The 26,459-nt window shown below is 39.6% G+C and overlaps 1 protein-coding gene across 2 annotated transcripts in view; it reads left to right on the plus strand.

The window, feature by feature from the left end:
- Positions 1-3,538: 3,538 nt before the first annotated feature.
- nhsb (Nance-Horan syndrome b (congenital cataracts and dental anomalies)) overlaps positions 3,539-26,459 on the plus strand; it is a 395,407-nt gene continuing 372,486 nt past the window's right edge. Inside the window, exon 1 of one of the 2 annotated variants that reach the window (XM_051927098.1) lies at positions 3,539-4,149. In XM_051927098.1, coding sequence (XP_051783058.1) covers positions 3,870-4,149 — 280 coding nt within the window. In that variant the 5' untranslated portion in view covers positions 3,539-3,869. The remainder of the gene's footprint in view (positions 4,150-26,459) is intronic. The other variant, XM_028799809.2, reaches the window with a different exon arrangement.

Here is a 26,459-nt window from a genome sequence, read left to right on the forward strand (position 1 = left end):
CTGGAACCAATCTCCTTGAGAGGGGCTGGACTCTCTACCACTCTGGAGTTGCCCCCGGTGAGAGGCGTCGAGCGGGTATGGGTATACTTATTGCCCCCCGACTTGGAGCCTGTACATTGGGGTTTACCCCAGTAGACGAGAGGGTAGCCTCCCTCCGCCTTCGGGTGGGGGGACGGGTCCTGACTGTTGTTTGTGCGTATGCACCGAACAGCAGTTCGGAGTACCCACCCTTTTTGGAGTCCCTGGAGGGTGTGCTAGAGGGCATACCATCTGGGGACTCCCTTGTACTGCTGGGAGACTTCAATGCTCACGTGGGCAATGACAGTGAGACCTGGAAGGGCGTGATTGGGAGGAATGGCCCCCCCGATCTGAACCCGAGTGGTGTTTTGTTATTGGACTTCTGTGCTCGTCACGGATTGTCCATAGCGAACACCATGTTCAAGCATAGGGGTGTTCATATGTGCACTTGGCACCAGGACACCCTAGGCCTCAGTTCGATGATCGACTTTGTGGTCGTGTCGTCGGACTTGTGGCCACATGTCTTGGACACTCGGGTGAAGAGAGGGGCGGAGCTATCAACTGATCACCACCTGGTGGTGAGTTGGCTTCGATGGTGGGGGAGGATGCCGGTCAGGCCTGGTAGGCCCAAACGTGTTGTGAGGGTCTGCTGGGAACGTCTGGCAGAGCCCCCTATCAGAAGTAGCTTCAACTCCCACCTCCGGCAGAACTTTGACCATGTCCCGAGGGAGGTGGGGGACATTGAGTCCGAATGGGCCATGTTCCGTGCCTCTATTGTTGAGGCGGCTGACCGGAGCTGTGGCCGTAAGGTGGTCGGTGCCTGTCATGGCGGCAATCCCCGAACCCGTTGGTGGACACCGGCGGTGAGGGATGCCGTCAAGCTGAAGAAGGAGTCCTACCGGTCCCTTTTGTCCTGTGGGACTCTGGAGGCAGCTAATAGGTACCGGCAGGCCAAGCAGAATGCAGCTTCGGTGGTTGCTGAGGCAAAAACTCGGGCATGGGAGGAGTTTGGGGAGGCCATGGATAACGACTTTCGGACGGCTTTGAGGAGATTCTGGTCCACCATCCGGCGTCTCAGGAAGGGGAAGCAGTGCAGTGTCAACACTGTATATGGTGGGGATGGTGCGCTGCTGACCTCGACTCGTGACGTTGTGGGTCAGTGGGGGGAGTACTTCGAAGACCTCCTCAATCCCAATAACATGCCTTCCAATGAGGAAGCAGAGCCTGGGGACTCGGAGGTGGGCTCCCCATTTCTGGGACTGAGGTCACCGAGGTGGTCAAAAAACTCCTTGGTGGCAGGGCCCCGGGGGTGGATGAGATACGCCCGGAGTTCCTAAAGGCTCTGGATGTTGTAGGACTGTCTTGGTTGACACGTCTCTACAAGATCGCATGGACATCAGGGAAGTCTGGGCATCTCTGCTCAAGCTGCTGCCCCCGCGACCCGACCTCGGATAAACGGAAGAGGATGGATGGATGGATGGATGGATTATTATTATTATTATTATTATTATTATTATTATTATTATTATTATTATTATTATTATTATTATTAAGCACAGTGGAGCAGCAGATGATGATTTGGTTGATTCTTATATGGAATTTGTGCATTTTCTTCAAAGATAGGAGTTTTTTGGTGAACTCAGATTTTTAAGTCATCCCCTTATGGGTGTGCATATGTTTAAGTGAGACCTGTCTTCTGCCTGATGCTGCCAAGATTGGCTCCAGCTCCATGTACAGCAGTGGTCCCCAACCTTTTTGACAGCAAGGACCACTTTATTAGATGCAAATTTTTCCAGGGACCGGTTGGGGGGGGGCAGTTTTATACACAATTTACATAACATTTCTATTATTATTAAAGTTATTAAGCAGTTCGCATACGTTTGCAATCTGAGATTTTTCTTCTTTTTTTGCATATAACAAAGATATATGCTTTTCATTTGCCAATCCAACAGATTGCACATCACAAACATTAACACTGAAATCTTTTTTTCGTGTCTGCCGTTTCTATAGGAGGGTGACAATGAGTTAAATTTCAATGGATGTTTTTCAAATGTTGACAAGCAATAAGCAAAAGGAATCAATGAAAACCACAGACAACAAAAACAGCAAAAAAAAAAAAACAGTACGAGGAAAGTTCGAAGAAAGAGATTTTTTTACATTGTTTCTGTTTGGGGATAGTTGTGCAAATGTGTACAACTGAGCTGCGACCACAGATCTAACTGCTTTGTGGATGATTCGTTCAAGCATTTCAAGGTCACTTCGTTGTAATGAAAGCATCTGTTGAATGTACTTCGTAGTAACGTGATTTCTATAGACTCGTGTCATATGGGGAAACTGTCGGGACCATAAAAATACTTTGTTGTAATAGTCTCTCACCTCGGTCTCTCTCTTCTCTCTGTGCCGCTGCAAAGCCCCACCCGCCAAGCGTTCTGAAAAGTCTGAGTGAGTCGCCGTTGCCAGGAGTTCTCACGCGGCTGTCAGACGGCTGCGGCCCGGTAGTGGACCGCGGACCGGGGGTTGGGGACCCCTGATGTACAGGATTAAATTGGTTTGCGAATATAATTTTATCATTTTTACTTGATGGAAACTTTATTTAAGATAAACAACATTATAACTGTTTCCTCGTTTTGGTTAGTTTTTACCACTGGAATACAAGCAGGTTAAGTGACACCATCAGGATCACACAGTGAGTCTGAGGCAAGCACTAAACCAGTAACCTTGTGTCTTAGAGTCCTATGCCCCAGACATCATACACCATCATGAAAGGACATATCTGTCTCATCATCTTAATATGTACAGGTACCTTAAAACTGTAGGTGCACATTTTGTATCCTCTTGTCTTTGGGCATTAAGGTGTCTTTTTTCTACTCAGTGACATCCTAAAACCACTTTTGCTCTTGAAGATTTCTTTCCAGCCAGGTTCCCTTCAACACAGTATTCCCAAACATCCTTTCCTTATTATAACTTGAGTAAATATGATGTTTACTGTCATTTGCCTTTCCCTTTATGTTTATGTCTTCCACTGCATTGTCATGAATTGGTTCCTTCACGCTGAGGAGGGCTACACAGTGTCTTCTGTTACTCTTCCTCCATGTGCACAAATCACTGAGATCCATCACTTCTCTGCACTTCCTCACTGCAGTCTTACTTTGCCTTTAATCTGTCCCTTTGCAAACATCTATGAAGCCAATCCAAACACAAGTAAACAAAATTCCTCTTTTTTAAAAAGCCCGTTTCTAAGCTTACATAATGTACAGAAAACAACATTTTTGTTACATTTCCTGCTACCCTGATCCATTCAACCCGGTTATTTATGTTTCTTGTCATTCACTTATTCACACACGGGTGTCACTAATCACAAAGCCATCATGAATTTTATTTGCACTAGATAGTTTACAAGTCCTGTCCAACAGGTTTTTTTTTTGATTGTGACGAATGCTCAGTGCTGCGGCCGATCCTGAAGCCACTCCACTTGTTTGTAGATTCCGCCGCCTGATTTGGTGTTCTAGTGACTCCGTGTGGTTTGTGCAATGAATTATTCTTGCTCCAGATCCAGCATGATTTAAGCCGATCTCCGGGGTTTCCTATTCACTTTTAAAATCCACCTCTACTTTAAAGCGTTGAAAAAGGCACTAAAGGCAACTGATGATCAGAGGAGCAGCGAGGATCAGTGAGCAGGCAAGGCGGCTTTACTTTCGAACTGAGTGATCATTACAAAATACTGGGCAAGGATGGGGAACACCGAACCGCTTTCGGGAATTTCGGATTAAGGAGGAAGCAGAGCTGAGCGTGCTTTTTTTCAAACCCTGGATCTGATTTTTTTTTTGGAGGATTATTTTTTCACTTACAAAATGCCATTTGCCAAAAGGATCGTGGAACCCCAATTGCTATGCAGGCATGTCATTCCCAACGAGGAGGGTTTGCTTTTTGAGGATCTGTGCTCGATCAGTAACGTGGCTCTATCCCGGACCCTGAGACAGCTCTCCGACCTGGCCAAACATGCCTGTTCGTTATTTCAGGAGCTGGAAAATGAGATTATTTCCACGAATCAGAGGGTATGGGCATTGCAAAGTAAAATCAGCAGGATCCAGCAAACTGCCAGCAGCCTGGATCCAAAGCAGGAGGCAGTGCGTGAGTACCTAATTTTACATTTGTGTATTATATCCTCCCAGCTCTGAAGTTTGAGGAGGGCGGGGGTGATTGGGTTACATGTCTGTGACATGCTTCTTTAACTGGCGACGAAAACAGCGTAAATCGGGAACATGAATCTCTACAAGTTCTGGGTTCTAGATGAAAGGGAGGGATCGTGCTGGATGCTGTAGATACATGTGGAGCTGAATAATCTTCGTTTGCTTTCCCCTCCTCTCACCTTCCTTGTGCAACTGTGTAAATTCTTTAGACATGTAATATATATGTACGTACGGCTGTGTGGAATAGCAAATAAACAGTCTCAGCCCCTCGGAACCGTGCAGTAGTCACGTCATCGACATCCAGCAGTCATTACAGATTTTCCTAAAATGTACATTTCGTAATAAACATCAAGTTCTGTATAGGGGGCGTGTAAGGTATGTGAAAGGTGCGCATATGAAGCCGGTAACTTCATTAGCATCGGCACTGTGATGCTGCCTTACTATTACTAACACTCCTGCTGTTCGTGAATGGCTCTCGAGGAGCCGCTCTTCTCACTTCATGCGGATCCCGTGCGTTTTCTGGAATCTTGGGAGCCGCGTTCGCGCGTCCAGCTCCTCACACCACTACAGCAATGGAACCTGTGAGCGGTATACCGGCATCTAGAAGAGATCCACGAGCACAGAAACATGTACTCGTGTATAAATGCTGTGTTATGTATCTGCTTGCTATCCAGGCTTGCTCGAACACATGCACGCATAGATCGGTAAACAGTACATACATGTGCAGTTGACGTGTTTTGCGCGTGTCCATGTATCAGGAAACTAAATAAATAAATAAAAGTAAATAAGAGCTCAAACACATAAAATTCAACCGTGATCTGCCCTTTTTATAATCAGTACGTCCTATAATGAAATCATCAATCACTGAAAGGTGTAAGTGACCGGGCGGATTTATAATGTTCACAACGACATACGATATTTCCCTCACGCTTCCTTTCATTAATAATCCGACGCGTGTGTAAAATGCTAATAACGCGCGGCCGTTATTTGCGGAGATTTTCAAGTACAACCTGAAGATTGAGAATAAAGAGCCCCGCCCCCAACACACACACACACTCACGCACACACACACACAAGCTCGCACTCGCGCGCGCGCACCTCCACTCTTCACAGGGTGAGAGGTCTTGGCTAATTTCCAGTTTAGATAAAATCATTACAGTAAAAAAAAACGCATTTCATTTATTTTAGACACTCTGAAGATGCTGTTCCTCATACACACACTCTCAAAATGCGGGAACCCCGTCTCGATGTGTCATGCTGGGTGTGTTGCTTTTCCACCTTGCGCGTATTCGCCAGCCGGGATGCGCCCGCACCTACTGCAACACTAGAGTAGCTACACAGCTCGTGCGCAAGCTTCTGTTATTGGCGCGTTATTCCCAGGCACCTAGATCATTTTTTTTCTGCCCATCCCTGAATATGACAAATTTGTTGTTATGGTTTACTTTGCAAAAACGTGTAGTTTCGAAAGACCCGTGCCTCCCCGGCTTGGGCTGCAGCAAGGGTGCAATCGTGTAACGCGACGCGGTTTGGGTGTGAGATGCGGTACCGGCATTTCTCTGACACAGCATACAGCATAATGAGGATGGGCAAGTGCGGCTGCGGTACACGCGCACAGCTGTGCAGAATGAAATTATATTCAGTGACGAATAACGGAGATTGTCAACAGCGCTTCGAGCGCGACGTTACTGTAAAAGGAACTCATCATCAGAATTACAATTAGTAAACCTACTGCATGATACATCCCTTTTAGTTCCTGTGTATTATTAATATTATTAAGACTAAGCAGCATGCTTACGCGTACTCTCCACAGCGTAAGTATCTGTTTAGTAGTTATTTTGTTCTGGCTACAATTTATATGTCTTGTCTTCCAAGGATAGGATGCAAATTATTTTTTATTAACCTTGTATTCCATAATCCATAACGACTGCCTTATTTTTATACACGGTATATATTGTCTCCTGACAGAAGGCGAATGTGACAGGCTTTATTAGTGGTGTGCTAGTGGGCCACTCTATTCTGGAATTAAATTCAGTTTGCAACAATCAACCTTATATTCTTTAGTTTTAATCCGCTCTGGCCAGTTATCCGGTTACCCCTAAGAAGCTAGGACCTAGGCTGCTAAGCATGTTAGTATGTCCTAATGACAGAGATCTCTTATAAAATCCAAACAGGGAGATCATTAATTGAAGGTGTGAGAGGTATCTTGCATACACACAAAACCTGACTGTTCAGTCATGGAGTCTTTTGATTAATAAATGAGAAGATACATTGTTGCTGTTTATGTTTTAATCCCATATGCTTTATGTGGAACTGCAGTATGTGAGAAATGCTGGCTTGCTATTTGTTTCATAAACTGTACAGATTGTTCAGCACTACCTCACCTTTATATGTTGCCTTGCCAATGATATATTAAGATCTAAGCTGTTGCTTTTTTTTTCTTCAGAACAGTGTTACTGTAGGGGGCACCACTGCTACTGTTTATTGTCCTGAAGATTTGTAACAAGGTGGCTATTTTTGCTTCAGTTTAGCAATTCTTCTTTTTTGCTTCCATGGTTTGAATATAAACTGAAGGGCTGAAGAAACATGGAGTGAGTTGTACTCATTGGTTTTAGTATTGCTATTTTGATTGGCTGGGGTACAAGTACTTTAAATAGAAGACCGGTGTCATTCTGTCACAAATACTCTATCACTGCCTTTGAGAATACAAGAAAAGACGGAGATTGATTAAGTGAAAGAGACATGTGGTGCTTTTGTGATAGTTGACCAACATTGGGTTGCTTTGTAATATTCAGATAGGGCGCAAATCATGAAATCAGTCTAAATCCACACTCAAGTGACAGTACAGAATCGTACACAATTATGACAAGACTCTTATATTGATGCATTTTGGATTTTACAAGCAGGGTTCTGTTGATAAATTAAACTTTCAAACCCTGATCTGGATGAGGGGCAAACAAAAAGTAAATGCCTGACTGACTGAGGGGATGAATGAATAATTGAGTTAATAAATTAATGGATGGATGAATATTCTGTTGAAGCAATAAACATCCTCAAAGTGGAGAAAATTCTCAATTTTATGTGAACAGCTGTAGTGTCAGCTAATGCCATCTTATTAACACATTTTTAACGAGCTGTTAATCTTTTTCTAGTATAAACTGCTGATAGGCATCACCTATAAAATAACAAATTATTGCTTTTTATTTAAATTTAAGGCTTTGGCCTAGTCACCCTCACCCTAGATTAATCGGGTTAGATAATAGATGTATGGATTTTTAAATTTAGACATGTTAAACCGTAAATAATGCAAGTGCAGTTTTGAGTTTGACCTTTTATATTCTTATTTCAGTATTAAATGTTGATATGATACACTTACAATATGAGTGTGCATGTGTAACAATGTAGTGGTTATTATGGCTTTAGACTTTAAGTGCTGAGGTGGTGGGTTCATATCCCAATACTGACACTTTGAAACCATGAGTATGTCACTTGCCTGTGCTCCAATTGGAAAAACAAAAGAAATGTAACCTTTTGTATCTCAAATGTTATACTTTGCCTTGGATAAAGGTATCGACCAAAATAAGTAAATGTATAAGTGATTACGTTTTTTTGGCTTTGTACAACATATCACTAACACTTCATTTGGTAACCATAAGGTGTATGTCTTTAATGGCCTCATTACTCAAACATCCTTAATACTAATATTTTGAGGAAAACCTGGACTTAGCCTGATTTACTTAGTACAGCAAGAGTCCTTTAAAATTTCACAAATCTGTTACCACCTATTCATGGTTATTTTCTGTATGAAGCCAGTTACAGATCTAAAGGTTCTTTATGGGACCTTCATGTGGACACGGTTTTTAAGAAACAAAACTGGTTCTATGGCATCGCTCTGAAGATCCGCTCTGGCACCTTTATTTTTAAGAGTGTGCTATAGACGCTTTTAGCTATCCCGTCATGACCCTAGCTAAATTATTATACTACCTATTGATTTAAGCTTTACTGAAAAAGTCAATGAGGCCAATTTTATAATAGCAAGCACAGCTGTTAGTGCAGATGTGCTGCACAATACAAAGTCCAGGCGTTGAGAGGAATCATAAAACTTCAATGGAATTAAAATAATGTGCCAAATAGCAACACCCATTTCAATATTGCAAATACTTACTCAAACTGAAAATGTCCAGCACTTACTTGAGACATTCCAAGAAGCAAATCTCATACAATTACAGAAATGAGCAAAGTCCCCCCCCTACCCACACATAGTTCAGAGACGGAAAATCAATAGTGAGGGCCTGATACTTGTTAAAACTTTCCTATGTTCAAAAGAGAAGCCAAAGTAATTTCAAAGCATACTTTCCATTAGCAAGAAAAGCTAGGTTTCTTCAAAGTAATACGTTTGGTAAACAAGCATGAACATTAATCAGTAATTGATAAGGAAATGGATGTGGCTTTTGTAATGGCCATGCTCATAAGTTAGAATATTGTAAATCAAGCACGTTCTTAGGAAATGACATGTTAGGTGACACAACATGGTAATAAATAGTGAAAACTATGTTTTATTTCTTGCATTGGAGATCTGTTTACATAGCTTGCCGCAGACATGATTGCTCATTAGCAAACAAAGCATGCAACCCTTGGCCCTGAGTGATCTTGTTCAAACAGCTTTTTTATTCATCATTTCTGTCCTCTTCAAACTATTGCATGGTTTTTGACACAACCAGTGCCATTCTGGTTACTCCCTTATTTCACGTAGAATGCTTGTTTTCCAAAGGTCAGTCAGATACTATTAGGATCAAAAGAAAGGTAAACCATGCTAAACAAATCATTTGGGTGATAAGTGTCTTCCTTTAAAGACAGATTGATGAAAGAATGCAAATTTTTCTTTCTGAAAGAGAACTAGTGACATGATTGCAATTTATGAATTTTTATGATCTACCAAATTTGTACCTTCAGGCATCTATCTATCTATCTATCTATCTATCTATCTATCTATCTATCTATCTATCTATCTATCTATCTATCTATCTATCTATCTATCTATCTATCTATCTATCTATCTATCAGTAATCACAAAAAGTCAAGTTTATGTTGAAAGAAAGCTACATGTTTTTGATTCCATTTTATCCAGATAATTTCTTTCTTAAGAGAAATATAGAGAGGAATGAATGATGGACAGTCTTTCTTTTCATACCATGTAAACACGCAAACCTTGTTATTATACCTCATGAGCTCTGAACATGTTTGTTGGTGCTTCCTGTCTTGTTCCTCGAAAATCAATACTGTATCAGCCTAAAAAGTATTTTATTTGTATTTCTGGGTATAGAATCAGTGAGAGAAAAGTGTCTGGAACAGGGAGAAAATCAAAGTGTTGGTTTCATGTCAAGACATTCAGTTTCAGCCTATAATGCATTGTTCTGTGCACTGCCAAGAGTGGAGAAAGGCAGAGCTGTCTGGGGTGATTATATGAATGGCTCAGGATGATAAATATGGTCAAATACTAAACTCAAAGTGAAAAACCACAAAGTCAAGAAATTATTAAAAACCAAGGGAAAAAAAGAAAGTAAAAAAAAAACAGGTCTAAACCAGAAACTTTTAATTCTTAATTATAAATTATTAATTCTTAAGGAAATCTTAAGGAATAAACAAAGATCTCAGAAATTCTTTGAAACATCTTAGATGCTAGAATTTTAAATCATTATTTAGATAACATCACTTGATTGCAACCTCCAGGACCCTACCCCGTGTTGAAGCAATGGAGCTTCAAAATGGCCACATAACATAAAACATAACTGACATTTTTTCAGTGGTGTTACATAACTGAAAAAATAATTGATTTTGATTTTGGAAGCCCCAAATCCCTAGAAATCCATATTTGACTGTAAGAAAAAAATTACTTATAGAAAGAAGAAATTTACAAAGATCACAAGATCATGACATTGTGCATACATCAGATTGTGATTCAGACTACGAATGCCATGAATGTAATTACCCTGATCTACATGCTGTCAAATGAATGAACCACATGCCGTGGCACAACGTTAGAGGCTTCGCCTCTAGCGCTGACGTCAGAGGTTCGATTCCCAGAGAGAGGGGTGCAATGAGTGTGTATGCCGGATGAGCCCAGAATTAGGGTGAAACATGTGTTGTGTACTCTTTGCATTATTTGACAGTAAACTATTTTCAACCATATATATATATATATATCCATCCATCCATCCATTATCCAACCCACTACATCCTAACCACAGGGTCACGGGGGTCCGCTGGAGCCAATCCTAGCCAACACAGGGCGCAAGGTAGGAAACAAACCCCAGGCAGGGCGCTAGCCCACCGCAGATATATATATATATATATATATATATATATATATATATATATATATATATATATATATATATATATATATATATATATTGTAAAAGACCAGGCCCCAGGCACAGACAGACAGACAGACACCGTATGTCTTAAACACACCCTTCTTTATTTTCTTCACCCGTTGGCGCACGTCTTCCCCGTGACCCACAGGCAATACACAGTCCCACACAAGCACAATTCACCACAGCAACAATCCTTCTGGCAGCACCACCACTCCTCTTCAGGCTTAGTCCTCCTCCTCCTGACTCTGGCTCTCTCGCCTGGCGGCCATCCGAGCCCCCAACCAGGCTGTGGAGGACTCCATCTCCCATGGAGCCATGCGTCCGGTTGGGGAATCATCGTCTGCCTGGGAGGCTGCCACCAAGCGTCCCGGGGGAGGTATTGAGCTGTCCATGGTAGCTCCCCCGGAACAGATACAGTAGGGGCGTCCCTGCCGGGCATGGGACCCGGCTGTCCTTCACACGATATATATATATATATAAATAAATAAATAAATAAATAAATAAATAAATAAATATATATATATATATATTAATGCCTGTGTGTAATAAATAGCTTTACCTTTTTGGGATGTAATCTTTTAATTTTGCTGAAATTCAGATCTTTGTACTGCTTTATATTGCTCCTGCAGACTACTCCTGTCTAGACACCATCCTCTAGGCCCAATTTATGTATCCTTCCATGCATTTAATTTGAAGACAGTGAGTTGGTAACTCAATCGTTTTTGCTTAAACAGCTTTAAATGCAGTTAGTAAAATTTAAAGCACTTGCTAGCCTGGGATGTGTAACTATTGATTTTAGATTTTTGCAGACATCTGGGTCTGTAATACTGGTGTATGGTAATTAGTGCGTCTGCTTATACCACATCCACCCTAACATGTAATGCTAGCCAAGGACAGTAAAAATATTATGCAGCTGTTTAAACATATACTACTGTTCTGACAATTGGCCTTACCTTGCATTACATTATAATTTATTTACAGAGTTGTCATTCCAATCTATAAGAGTCTAAAACGCAGAATGAACTTCAAATGTGCACATGCTTAGAAATAATGGTATGCTTTTATGTATACATTGAATGAAATTTTGTGGCCTGATTACTTTTTTGTATATTTGCAAATGTGAGAAGCACTACAGAAAGTCTATTCTCAGACCATCCCTCCATCCTATGTTTGTTTTCTAATTCACTTAATCCAGTATAAGATTATAAGAGTACCAGAGCCTACACCCAGCCCTGACAGGGCCCACCCATGCATGCATCTCTTGCTAGGTAAATTTATATACGGGGGGTCATTACATGAACATACATATGTTCAATAAGCACAGTTAGCAAAGTCATTTCTAATTTTCAAAATATGTAGGTGGCAGATATTCTTAAACATATTTATTTAGACTTTTAAATATATTCTGTATAAATTATATAGTACTGATAGTCAAAGTAGTTGCAGGATATCTGGCTGCTATTAAAATATGTAAACAACTATAATTAGCAAATTCCACATGGCATTAATAAAGTGACTAGCAATGGTCTCACTCTATCTATCTATCTATCTATCTATCTATCTATCTATCTATCTATCTATCTATCTATCTATCTATCTATCTATCTATCTATCTATCTATCTATCTATCTATCTATCTATCTATCTATCTATCTGTCTTGTTGGTCATTGTAATTATCATTGTTATTACTGCCTATTCCAGCTTTAAAAATATTGTTTGCTTTTTTACTTTTCATCCTCCTATTAAACACTCATTGAAAAATTTGGAATTTGGGTTACAGGGATTTATGCAGTCATGTAACTTAAAATATTTCTTATATTTTGTTCTTTTGTGTTGTTGCAGTTGTTCTGGCAACTTTCTTGAAAGCACATGAATAAAAAAACGAACAAAATTAAAAGTGTAAAAAGAACTCAGATTAAAGATAATGTCTTTTGGATTTATAAAGTCTTTTTCAGCTTTTTACTGCCATTTCTTCAGGTGAGTCTTCACAATGGTATAGCCATTGTGAATGTTATCTGCATGCTGTCTCCTGTGACTGAAGGAAACACTTGAGCACTTTACGTCTTGAAACTGGAAGACAGACTTACCTTAATTTATACAAAAAAAGCAACAGTAGAAACATTTTCATTTCAAATTGCAACATTAGTTAAACTAATGGCATAAAACCAGTAGAAGCCCTTTCTGCAGAATGCCCTCTAACCAGCAGCATAAAGATACATGTCATTTTCTAACCCAGACCAGGGTCACAGGGTGTTCTGAAGCCTGTCACAGCATGCAAGGCAGGAACAAATCCTGAACAGGGCACCACCCCATCACAGGGCAAACACACACACACACACACACACAAGGGCAAGTTTAGTATCACCCATTCACATAACTTGTGTGTCTTTGGACAGTGGCAGGAAATTGGAGTAGCTCCATCCTGTCATGGCGAGAAAATGCAAACTCCACTTAGGGACACGAATCCTGGTCTCCTTATTGAAAGGAAGCAGCACTACCACTGTACCAACAGTAAAGATACATGCACTTGTCAAACTGTAATTATCAAGTTTTAAACATATTGACTATAAACTAGTTCTGGAATTACCAGCATGAATTAAAAGAAAAAGACCTGAAAGAATCATTTCTCACTCATCCATTCAAGGTTAAATTTGCCACACTTTGGTTGCTGCCACTTCAAGTCAGAATTGCCCCTACTAGTCTTAAAAACAAAAACTGATGATACAGGTAATCTGTAATGGCAGCAATTAATCCGATTGTCTACCAAGGACAAGTAAAAGCCTCAAAGCACTCCAGAGTAAATATATTAACTTGCCCCTATAGGCTACTACTGTCACTCCAAGCTTATTTTAGAAAGATATTTAATTCTACTAAAACTTAATGTGCTTTTATTTAATTGTGAGGATGTTTGTATAATTACTAAACATGGAGGAGTCCAACCATAAAGTGATGGGGTTCTGCATTGACATATAACAGTTTGGGAGGTTCCTAATATCTCAAAAGGAATTTCCCAGTGCCCAGTTCTATTTAATCTAAGGCCTTTATAATCCCATATTCAGGTGGTGCCTATAAGTAAATATTTCCCTGTTCCCTGTAGGAATACTATCCTACTTGATAGATAGATAGATAGATAGATAGATAGATAGATAGATAGATAGATAGATAGATAGATAGATAGATAGATAGATAGATAGATAGATAGATAGATAGATAGATAGATAGATAGATAGATAGATAGATAGATAGATAGATAGATAGATAGATAGATAGATAGATAGATAGATAGATAGATAGATAGATAGATAGCTGGCATTCATGGTGAGCAAAACAAAACTCCACTCTACATAGAGTGCAGAGCCAATAAATCCATGTTGCCCTCAATTACTACGTGTTGCCCACAAAAATGTGGTGGAAAGTAGTCTCCATGATGGCAGTAACATAAGAACAGATCCCCCTATCATCAAGCCTATTCAAGCCCGGTTTTGGTCACAGGGACAGAGTCTGTCAGGGTAGCATAAGTTGTGTGCCTTTACAACTGAATACCAAGGAGTGTACCAAAAGAGCCCAGCGCTTAAATTTATCCCTGACTCTTTGTTGCCCAGCTTATGCAAACATTTTACAGTGAGTACAAACTAAATGTTTATATTTTAGTAACAATTGACCAAGATGCATTTTGTTTGATAAAAAGGCAAAATCTATAATATACATTTTGTATTGTGACTGTCACTAATTGCAATTTAGTCATGGCCTAATCTTTAGTCTCTTTCACTTTGGAGTACCCCAACAAGAACTCCCTCATGGCGTCAGACTTCAGAAGACAAGACACTTTACTCCCTTTACGTTTCTCAGCTGGGCTGTCAATCCAGGTTAATAATAGCCCATTAAAGATTAAACTCTGTCTGCATATTCCTGCTCGTGCAGACAAATGTTTGTGATGAACTGCTGAATCTGTGCTAGAGATTCAAGCTCCTTCTGATATTAATAGCAATACATTTCAAATCATTAAATTATAATACCTTATGCAGCTCCTGCTATACGCAAGCAGTTTGACGATTTAAGCAGCAACAAATCTATTTTTGCAAAGAGCTCCAAAGTTCTAAGATTTTACCATCTAAGAAGCATGAAAAAGACAGGACCCTTTAGCAGTCGGTTTAGACCTCCAGTTTGGTGTGGCAGGATTCATGCCAATTGAAAAAGTCAGTCTGAGCAGATTTTTCAATCTCTTCACTGTATTACTCAGTTCAAGTAAAGCCTGCCACCTTATCCCCTCATTATACCTGTGGCTAGGGTAAAGCAGGCCAAAAGTGGAGATTTTTGACACAAGCAGTAATTTGGCACATTTAGGGCCAGAGGACTTTCTTTTAACCCTTCAGCTGTAAATTAGCTTTTTGTTACATTTGAATTTGCTTGCATATTTCATTATGTTGATATTCTTGATAATGTATTTGTTGTTTGTATACTCAAGTTAGGTTGAAACACTGAGCCACCTGCCATCTCTTCTCCTTACAGACAGAAATCTTTATTCAACAAAATATAGTGTTTACTGCTTGGCTCATCATCATTATTTCTGTTTTAACAGGCATTTTCCTGGTTTACCCAGGTTGACCAGTTAGCCCATATATCTTTTTCCTCCACTTTCCTGCTTGGCTTAACACCTTACAGAGTCTTAAAGATCCAAGGAAAGTTTTGACACCAGATAAATCCCTTGGGCCTAGACAAGGTATCGCCTAAGTTTTAATAAATAACATTCTTTAGAAAGGTACGTGAAATTGCCAGCCACCCAACATAACTAGGCAACAAATTCTTTCTGTGAAGGAATTTCATTTATTTCATCTATTCATGCCTACACTTGATCAGCTTTACTTTTTAATTAGTCAATCTCGGTTTCCAATTTTAGAACATATTTGACAATGCCCTTTTCTGGGTTATCCCAAAATATTGGTAAGGAGTTTTCTAGAGAACGTCCCTGTTGGTGAGAGTACATACAAGCAGTGATTGGCCATAGGATTTGTTAACCCCACACCAATTTTGATTATGTAATGTTGAAAGGGAACCCCCTATCCCAGTCACACTGGCACACAGTAAGAAATCACTTGTATAGAAGATACTGGATAATAATTGGAGCTGATATATCTAAAGTCACAGGATGCCCCATTGGTTGTGTAGGGTTATAGCTACACTAAAGCTGGATCTGAGTTTCCTCCTTAGCTTCCTTTCCTCAGATGTAGCTGGTAATACTCCCTTGTTAATCAAACATTTTCAACATTTTAAGTGAATTTTATTTAAAAGCAGTTACTATTCTGTTACTGTATTCCATCTATCAATTTGTACTGTCACTTCACTTTTGTGTGCATCAAATGACTTTGTTTCAACTTGACGTTAGGACATTTATTTCCATTGTCTCACAAATTTTGTATTCTTTACATTTTTATTGAATCTTGTATTGCTTTATAGTTAACTAGATGTGTTACCCATCTAAGATGGGTTGAAATATAAGTAACCAATGTAGACCTCAGCATTAACATCTCCAGTGCACTATCTATTGGAATGTATTTTGTATTGCATCTTAATACATAATTTGCCAGCCTCCTCACTCACTCACTCACTCACTCACTCACTCACTCACTCACTCACTCACTCACTCACTCACTCACTCACTCACGTCAGTCCGAAGCCGAATGCGCAGTCGCCTTCTGCGCACGTCCGAAGCCGAATGCGCAGTCGCCTTCTGCGCAGCTGCCCGAAAAACCTTACGAGACCGACATTGCGGCAGGTGGCAGATTTACGGCCGCAAAAATTCAAAGAGAAAGGTGACTTCGATTAAAGCTCTAGAGGCCTGAAAGGCGATTTCGACTACAGCTCGAGGCCTAATTACGCGTTCATTCAATACACCTATATCAGGTTTGTGGTGCTTATACTTATTACTATTCCACTCGTGCCCGTTTCATCTTACGTTGTCGAAATGGGCTTTTTGTCTAGTGTAATAATAAAATGCACTGCATTAGTTATTTCAACAGATGGCACATCACAAACATTTGTGTAATAAAATGCATTACCATAAATGTCTGTGGTGTGCCATCTGTTTGAAATGCAATGCATATGTCTCCTTTATATGCCATTTCATATGGAATTTGTAAAAGCAGTGTTAATGTTTACAATGTTGGATTGACACATGCAATACATATGTCTCTTTTATATGACATTATTATGGGATTCTTAAATGGCAGTGATAATATTTGTGATGCACCATCTGTTGGAGTGACAAACGCAATGCATTTTATTACTACAAATGTTTGTGATGCTCCATCTGTTGGAATGACAGAGTCATAGCAACCAGACAGACACACAGATACATAGACACTTATCTTTTTATTAAGTGGATTCTTTTCAAATTATACTAGTGCAAATAATTTTCTAAAATGAGTTATCGAAATAGCTAGCATTTTTAAAAATTTCTTATGAGGGTATAAGAAGGCTGATCCCACATATCTTACTTACCTTTCATCTTTAACTTTTTTTGCCCAGTTTTGCTCTTCTGGTAACTTTGGTTTCTCTGGCATACACTGTGCATCCTAGAAATACTGCAACCTCCTGATTTTAATTTTCCCCATCACCATGGAGAAGTTGCCTTTTCTGAATAAAAGTGGCCATTATATTGGGTGCATTGTCCACAATATGAGAATTTTCAAATAATTTTCATTCAAATACTTTTTTTCTGTACCACTGATTGAAAAATGCACATTTCACACAATAATGTTTTTTGCTTTTGCTTTTTCATTAAGAAAGTGTATCAAATCAAAATCCAGATTGTCAAAACCCTTACTGTGACAGCCTAATGATCATGACACAACGAATAATATATTAAGATCAAGGTTTGCTCTTATAGCAAACATTAAATAATAATTTGGTTTGCCAGAAGAAATCCTAGAGACAAAGAGGGTTTTTAAAATGCATGCTATCAAACTCTTGCCAAGTTATAGATGGCACTTGCAGCTTTCTGCCTCTCTCGCTAAAGAGCTGGCTTAGTGGATCCTGCTGCTTGGGTGAATGGAGGTCAATTTGCAGTGAGGGTTTAAGATCAAGTCATTATTAAGACATTCCAATGTCGCAGAGCACAAGTAGGCTTTATGTATATGTGTGCAAGAGGTCATGCCTTCCTTAAAAAGAACATCATATTTTATTAATGTATTTTTAAAAATGAATTGGAAGTAAATGTGACTTGGATATATAACATGTATGATGATAAATGAATGTAATTATGAAAATCTTAGGAATATGTATTAATATTTCCTATACACAGTAAAGTTTGAAATCTAAAGGTCCTAGAGATATAAAAATAACATAATATAGCTTAACATTGTCAAACCTTCAGTTTTGCCACAGTCCAAAGACATGCCGGTTAGGTGGATTGGCGATTCTAAATTGGCCCTAGTGTGTGCTTAGTGTGTGGGTGTGTTTGTGTGTGTCCTGTGGTGGGTTGGCACCCTGCCTGGGATTGGTTCCTGCCTTGTGCCCTGTGTTGGCTGGGATTGGCTCCAGCAGATCCCCGTGACCCTTTTTTTGGATTCAGCGGGTTGAAAATGGATGGATGGATGAAATTCTTTTCCAACTCTGTACATGACAGACATCCCATATATTCATCCATCTTGTGATGGCACTTTTTGTTAGACAGGACATCAAGAAACTTGGGAATATCCGAGCAGCAGGGACCAAATGACCAGCTCAGCTCTTTAAGGCACACCATTCATCCAAAGGCACACTTACACTCACTTGTATCAGTATAGTACAGACTCACTAATCAATCTAACAGCATACCTTCCCTAAAAAAAGCATACATATGTCATTTTACATAACCTTCTTAAATCTGCAGAATATAATACGGGGTCATGCCAGGCAGAGCCTATTCTAGCTTCAATGAGAGAAAGGTAAGAAACAACCCTGGACAGGGCAGTCGGTTTCATGGCCCACATATGCACACACTTTCACATGGCCAATCTGGAATCATTGACTAACCTAAAAAAACACGTCTTTGGGTGTGTTGGAAAAGAAATTCCACCCAGGTACAGGAACAACATGCAAACTCCACAGACACAGACAAATTCCAGGCACAGGATATGAACCCAGGATACTAGATCTGTGAGGCAGAAATATCACCCACTACACTAGCCTATAGTCTGTGAAACCTGAGGTTAAAACTGAGATGAAATCGAATGCCTTCACCAACATGGCTTGGACATGCTTTCAATGAGGAGTTAAATTCTAAGAACTTGTCACTTCATAGATAGTACAGTAAACCCACAATTGTTGTCAATGAGACTAATCCCATCCTACCATTCCCTGTGCTAATTTCATTCATATTTAGGGTTGCAGGAGGCCAGAACATATCCCAGAAGCTTTGGCTTCAAATCAGGATGTAGGCCGTCAGAGGAAACATTCATTCACTTAGCTTGCACATCTTTATGATGTGGAAGAAAAACCCAAGCACACTCTTAAAACTGCTGGTACTTTACTGGGTTGTGTGGATCCTTGTTGAACCATTGCTTGACAAGAACCATTTCATTCTGGAAGGGCTCTTTGGGCATTAGAAAGGTTCCTAATATGAGGACAAAAGAAAAATCTTTAATGTATAAATAGGCTGTCTGGCAAGATACAAAAAATCAAGTAAATCCAAACTTAACCTGTGTTATTGTATGCAGCAAGAGTCATTTTAAAATCATGAAGACAATGGTATTTCACAAATCTGTTATTGTCTCTTTAATGAGATTGTTACAGATCTAAATAAATAAAAGTTCTTTCTGGAGCTTTCATATGGGTGGTTCTCCTGTGGCACTACTCCAAGAAACCACTCTGGCACCTTTAAGAGTACAGACATAAGGAGAACATGCAAACTCCACTTAGACAGCATCTAGGCTGGGATTCAAGTCCATTCTTTCAGAGATATGAGGCAGCAGCACTAATGACTAATACTGAACCTTTGTCTTTCTGCAGAGTTTCGTAGCACTGCTGCTTCATAACATTTCAACCTTGGCTGGATTTTCTACTGACACTGTATCTCTGTCTCTCTCTCTCAGCTGAGCATGAAATTCCTTCCTGTAATCATTTGGAAAGATTGGCATCCCTTTGCTGCCAGAATAGGCCTCATCTGCCTGGAGTACTGTACAATAAGCTGGATGATGGATGGGGTGGTGCTTGAAATCATAAATAAAAGAAAGTCCAGATCTTCAAATACTACCTGTGTGTTGGCGTGTGAGTGAAAGTCTCCGCCTGTTTGCCTGTTGAAACTGACCCAATTAGATCAAGACTAAAGCAGTCCTCAAGGAATCCTATTACTTGGGTCCTAATCAGTCCCTGGCTAGTCCAATGTAAATATGGTGCAACAGCAGAAGAGTTTCACTTTCTGAAATTATGTTCTGAGCATGGGGCAAGACAGCTGCAAAGCCTATAATAGTACTGTGTGTAGGGTCGGTGGGGATTGCAATTCCCTGGCCTTTCTAAAGAAGGCATCGTGCACTAGAAGGAGGCTTAAATCCTTGGTATCAAGTGTCATTATTTTTTATTTTTGTACAATTTCTTTTTTTCAGACTAGAGGTCCTCAACCTTTTTGGATTCAAAGAATTCATTATATCAACACAGTCCTTGCCAAAGTCCAAACAGCTGCTCAGAGGACATAGTTTGAGATTTCCCTGGAGGTTATATAGCATGTTATATTTCAAGTTTTAGCAATCCATGCACTTCATTGAATGTTAGTATTTGCCAATATATGTCAAATAAAGTGGGTTCTGTCTTATGAATTTTAATATCAAGTGGCTGCAGAACAACTGATGTAGACTAGGATTGGTACTTTTGCCTTATTCTGGGAAGTTCCAGACTGAACCTTTGATTTCAATCCTTCCTCAGTTAAACATGCCATTTAATCGAGTAATTCAGAAATATCTATTAGGCTTCTCATACATTTTTTACAAGGATTCTATCTTTTTTAATACTAGCAAAATACCCACGCTTCGCAGCGGCGAAGTACTGCTTTAAAATTTTTATTAAGAAGAAAAGTAAACCTTTTTAAACTGAGGGAAAATATACCAATAATTATTAGTTAGGGATCTCTTTGTATACCACGTTGTCAGTTCAGCCCTCCGGTTGTAATATGACCAAGCTGTGCGCTGAGCTTACTCTTGAGCATGCAACGTATATGTTCATGTGAAAAGCAATCTTGCCTCAAATCAATGCCAACCTTTTGTAGGGTCTGTCCCTGAGACTTATTAATTGTCATTGCAAAGCAGAGCCTTACTGGAAATTGGAGGCGTTTGAAGTGAAATGGGTTTCATCGATAACTTTGCATCCAGCTTTTGAGAATGGAAAAGGCAGTCGCCATCTCCGGGCATGGAAACCGCTCTGTAAGTGACAGTTCTTTAATCAATGGTGATCACTTCGATAGACATGTTAATGGGGGTACGGTTGTAACGATAAATGGGTACCTGAACAATGTAAACTAAGTCTAAAATACCTACACAATAACTATAATCGTAATAAACGAACAATAAAACAGTGGAGAAGCCCTGGATTAAATAAAAAGGCTGCAGTTATCAGCAGGGATACGTGAATACCGTGGCAAAGAAAGGAAAGGAATGAAGAGACTGGAGCGACGGACGGCCTTATATAGGCAGGCAGCCAACTACGTGGGAGGCATGGGGATGGGGGACCCAATGCCGCCTTACACGGCGACCAAGCTGCAGGCTATGGATGTATATATGTACGTAAGTAGGATTCAGTTAGCGTTGGGAACCCGCTTAGCAAATTTCTTGAAGATGGGCCCATAAGTAACAAAGACCGTTGGAAAGTTCAATATGGTGGCTGACAGTGGCATCATACCACCGAAATAAGTACGTACATCGGTTTCGGTTAGCGCAGGGAAGCCGCCTACCAAATTTCGTGAAGATGGGGCCATAAATAAGAAAGTTTAACATGGCGGACGTTGTCGACCGTTATGACTGTTACGCATAGAATTTCGAAAGGAAACCTGCTTAACTTTTGTAAGTAAGCTGTAAGGAATGAGCCTGCCAAATTTCAGCCTTCTACCTACACGGGAAGTTGGAGAATTAATGATGAGTGAGTCAGCGAGTCAGTGAGGGCTTTGCCTTTTATTAGTATAGATAAGCAATGAATCTGTATTTGATTAAAAAGTTGATTGGAATGGTGATATCCCCAGATGTGGGTTGAAAACCCATGGGCAGATCTTGAGGTTTTATCCATTTCTGGAAGATGATACAAACAGACAGCATTTGCATTAATCTAATGATCAGTATGCGATGGTGTAGTGGTAAGTACTGCTACTCATTGCCTTAAGAGTCCAAACCCAGTCACCATGGGTGGAGTTTGAATGTGGATCTGCTATCTGGATACACTGGTTTTCTGCCAAGCCCTAAGGACTTGTGGGTTGATTTCCTTTACTTCTTGCTGTTGGAATTTATAGTTAAAAGATGTTTTTGTGACACCAGTGGGTATACGTGTGGCATTTTGTGAGCTCTAACTGTTGGGAGTGACACGGCAGTTTTAAATAAAAAACGTACCCACATTGTTTTAGTCATAAACATGTTTTTTGACTGAGAACGTCAGTTTAGATGTTAAAACGTTTAGTCTATTTCTTATACTGGTTAATTATAAATTGTTTATACAGTTTATCCATCCATCCATCCATTATCCAACCCACTATATCTTAACTACAGGGTCACAGGGTTCTGCTGGAACCAATCCCAGCCAACACAGGGCGCAAGGCAGGGAACAAATCCCAGGCAGGGTGCCAGCCCACTGCTGGACACACACACACACACACTCACACACCAAGCACACACTAGGGACAATTGAGAATCGCCAATGCACCTAACCTGCATGTCTTTGGACTGTGGGAGGAAACCTGAGTACCCGGAGGAAACCCACGTAGACACGGGGAGAACGGGGAGGACCCTTATAAAGTTTAATTGCCTTTATTTCTTTTTTGTGAAAGGCATCAATACACTGTGCTAGCATACACTGTGTGGCTGGATGCAGGAATGACAGGTTGCCAAACATATCAAAAGTTGGGACATGAACCGAGTCGTCCCCATTAATAAAAGCAGTCCTAACAAAAATCACACCTCTTGGCATCACTGTACTCGTAAATGGCCTGTCGAGCAAAACAACAAAGTATTCGGCTTTCTGCTGAAGAATAAGTAGTCGGTCACTGGAGCTCTGTCTGGCAGATCGATCTTCGTGCAAAAGATGCCTTTTTCTGGGCAGCCGGCCTTTTTATATTGAAAGAACTGGAAGTGGCAGAGCTAAGTGCCTTCACTGGGTGGTTTTTTGGTGCTGCGGGGAGAGAAAGAGAGGAAATGCCCTCTTACCCCAGTAGGTTATCACATGCCTTAATTGAGCTGGTGAAGATATCCTTCAACACGCAGCTGTAATCAGAAGCAATACTTTATAAGGTACAAAAGTGAAAAATAACCTAACTAATATCACAATACAGGCAAAAACCGAAGTCAGCATATTTTTATAGACTACAGAAATTAATATTAGCATGACATTTTTGGCTCTTATGAAGGAAGAAAGTATAATAGCAGTGCAAAATGATCAGTATTGCCTATTACCTTCCTTAAAAACTTTTATTCTTTTTTTACTTCCTCAAAAGGGTCAACTTTGCGTAACAATAGTAATTATTTCACTGGATCTGACAAGTCTTCTTCGTCGGCAGGCTATTAATAGCAAATTATACAATAGCATGTGAGACTGAGGAGAATAACTGAAAAAATAAAATAGGAAACATTTTGAAGATAATTGCAGGCCTGTGGCTGTCTGGTGGGTTGTGAGCACATGCACATCCCCTGGTGTGGGATGCCATCCCTTCTTTCAGTTTATTTTAGCAAGTCACTTCTCTTAATGTTGCACTCATGAATCCAGGGCAATGTTGACAGTCAGCCGGGTTACTTAATAAATGAAAGCACTGTATATTCACAAAAAAGACTACATTTTTGAGAGATTTTAAAATAAAGATAAAAGCTAAAAGCTCTTAATTCAGTTTATATTTTTAAAATGATAAAACGTTGAGTTTTGTACATAGGAGGCCACTACGTCAGACTTTGTATTACTTTAGGGAAAAAGCATGGAATGCATGATTAGAAAGCAAAAATAAAATTAATAAAAGTCCATGCCCAAATAAAAAAAACCTGCTAAAATGTAATGATAAAATGTATTATATACATGTGTATGTTTCTTTAATTACCTGACAGACTATTACACAGCACAGTTACTGTATTTCCTTGTTTCTGATCTTGCAACACTAGAAGCAGAACTGAGTCACTGAGGCCTGCTGTGCATAGCGAGTTAGTGCTGGGTATTGAACTGACATCCTTGAGGTGAACAGGCCAGTATCTTAGCCACCAGGCAATATCGACATCTTGAGTGTCATGGCCATGTACTGAGCTGGAATGCATAGCTGACTGCTGCTTCACAAAGTCTGCTTTTTTTGAAAATAACTGGGAATATAATGAATAATTTATAGTTTAAAATTATAATGGAGCTATCATAAAATAAAGCAAGGTAAAAAGTTTAGTATATTTTTACTGGACATGAACTACCCAAATCAAATAAATTTAGGTGTATTTATTACAGCAGATTGCCATTAAACATGTATAAGAGATGCTGTGGTTAGGGACCTTGGTTTAGCTGTGTTGGACCACCTTTGGTGTGACATTGGCATGTTGTCTCCATAATCATATTGGGCTACTCTGGACTCTGGTTTCCACCCATACTCTGAAATATTTTATTTTAAATTTAAGCTGTGACTGGGCTACAATTTGAACCTCTTTTCCTGGAGCAGCACTGACCACCACTGTATCTGTCACTGTTTTTCCATTGTGAAAGGTGTTTTTAAAAAAATGAATTGGCTTGGTGACATGGTGTTTAGCATTTCTATATCAATGCATTAGAGTGCTGGATTGAAATCCTGGCACCTTCATTGTCTATTTAGAGTTTGAACTTTCACCTTATGACTGTATGGTCAGTTAGTACTCTGGTTATCATCCCAAAGAAGTGCATTTAAGGTTCATTTGTATGTGTAAAAGGAAATATAAATGAGTACAGAGTACACGTGGACGTGTTCTCTAAAGTGAACTATTGTTTATTCAGTTTAATTCAGTTTATTTTTACGTGGGGCTCTTCACTGACTGCAGGCACAGGGTACTGTGCCAAGTTCTCAGATAAACTACAAGTGTAAAATGCAAGTATAAATTTGACAAATTATTAAATAGAGAAATTGGTACACATAAAGACACAGATTTGTTTAAACACAATGGAAAGAAAGCAGGTTGAAAGTGATTAACATAAATGGAATGCAATAATACCTGTCCATTGTTGAACTATGGCCAGTTGACAGTGCAGGAGTGGAAAACAGAAACTGCAGTAAGCAGCATCCCTGGAGAATATAAACCTCTTGGGGGGTCCTCAGTCAGTTATAACAGACAAAGTTAGTCTTGGAGACCTGGGCCTAGGGTTTTTGATAGGTCCCTGACATCAGTTCACTTCAGTTCATGTCAGTTTACATGTATATTATTGGTTCCTGAAGAAATTGCCTCTTCATGCGGAGTATAGGCTCAAAGCTTTTACATATATTTAGAACTACAACATATAGCAACAGTAAATAATGTAATAATTTACAATTTAGTTACATAATCAAGGTCTATTAAAAACAGATATCTATACCTATATGGTAGATAATGTTGGATTAGACTGTGAAAATTTCCAACCACCAGAGCCCTTAAACTATTCCTTATGCATATGCAGTTGACACTGTTAAGAAATAATAAGTTGTGCAGAATTACAAGAAAATATTAGAGTCACACTATTAACAAGAATAGCTTAAGATCTCAGTGCGCATTGTAAGTGCCTTGCAGTATAATTAACCCTACCTTGCATTCAACATGTTACGTTCACTGAGTGGTAAGGACTTGGAGATGATCAAATAAATTGTTATTAATTGTAGCAGTAGTAGTAGTAGTATAAATGAACTGTTAATTAGTCATTCATAGCATGCATTGGTTTATCAACTATAGGCTGAATCGATGTCTTCCAGTGTTCCCACTATACAAACTGATTTGTTTTATTATTTTTTTAAGGGTTAGTAGCCTATAATTAGGTTAAATTATCTGCAGAGTATGACTGATAGAACTCTAAAGCTGTGGTAAAAATTAAGGAAAATAAATGAAAAGAGAAAAAGAACCAAAAACCATTATGGTGCCATGTGTTACGCACAAGACCATTTATTACTTATAGTAAGACTGACCCTGCTTGAGTTTAGGGCAGTATCTTCACAGAATAATGTATTTATAAGGTCACCTAGTGATGTAATCATATTATAAGGTATAGCTGCATCTATTATTTGTATTTCAGGATAATTTCTTACCTTCAGCCAGTCACTCCTGGGATTGGAGCAATATAATTGGTGACTTGTTACACACAGATGTTAGGGACATGTTAGGCTTATTCATTAAAGACTAACGTAAGGCAAATAAGATATGGTTAGATGTTGATTGTAACATATTCAATTGACTCTGTGGAATGGGAGGTGATGCTTAATCACATAGTATCCTAGGAAAGTTCCTTTGGAGGTACTAAAGTTACGTGAATGAGCAGAAAAGAAAATGTGGAAAAAAATGGAGGTTGAAGATTGAAGAAATTTAAATAGCTGAGAAACTCTGACCAGTGTTTTCTCCCGAGGGGCTTGTATTTATTTTAGAGTGCTTACCGTTGCCCTGCACATAAGTACAATTTAATCAGTTGTATGTAGGCTGCTTCAATGCCTTTATCTCCGGTGTCACTCTCTTTGACCCATGTCTCCGCTGTAGACTT

Source organism: Erpetoichthys calabaricus, chromosome 4, assembly GCF_900747795.2.
Source record: "Erpetoichthys calabaricus chromosome 4, fErpCal1.3, whole genome shotgun sequence".
NCBI classification, from domain to species: domain Eukaryota; kingdom Metazoa; phylum Chordata; class Cladistia; order Polypteriformes; family Polypteridae; genus Erpetoichthys; species Erpetoichthys calabaricus.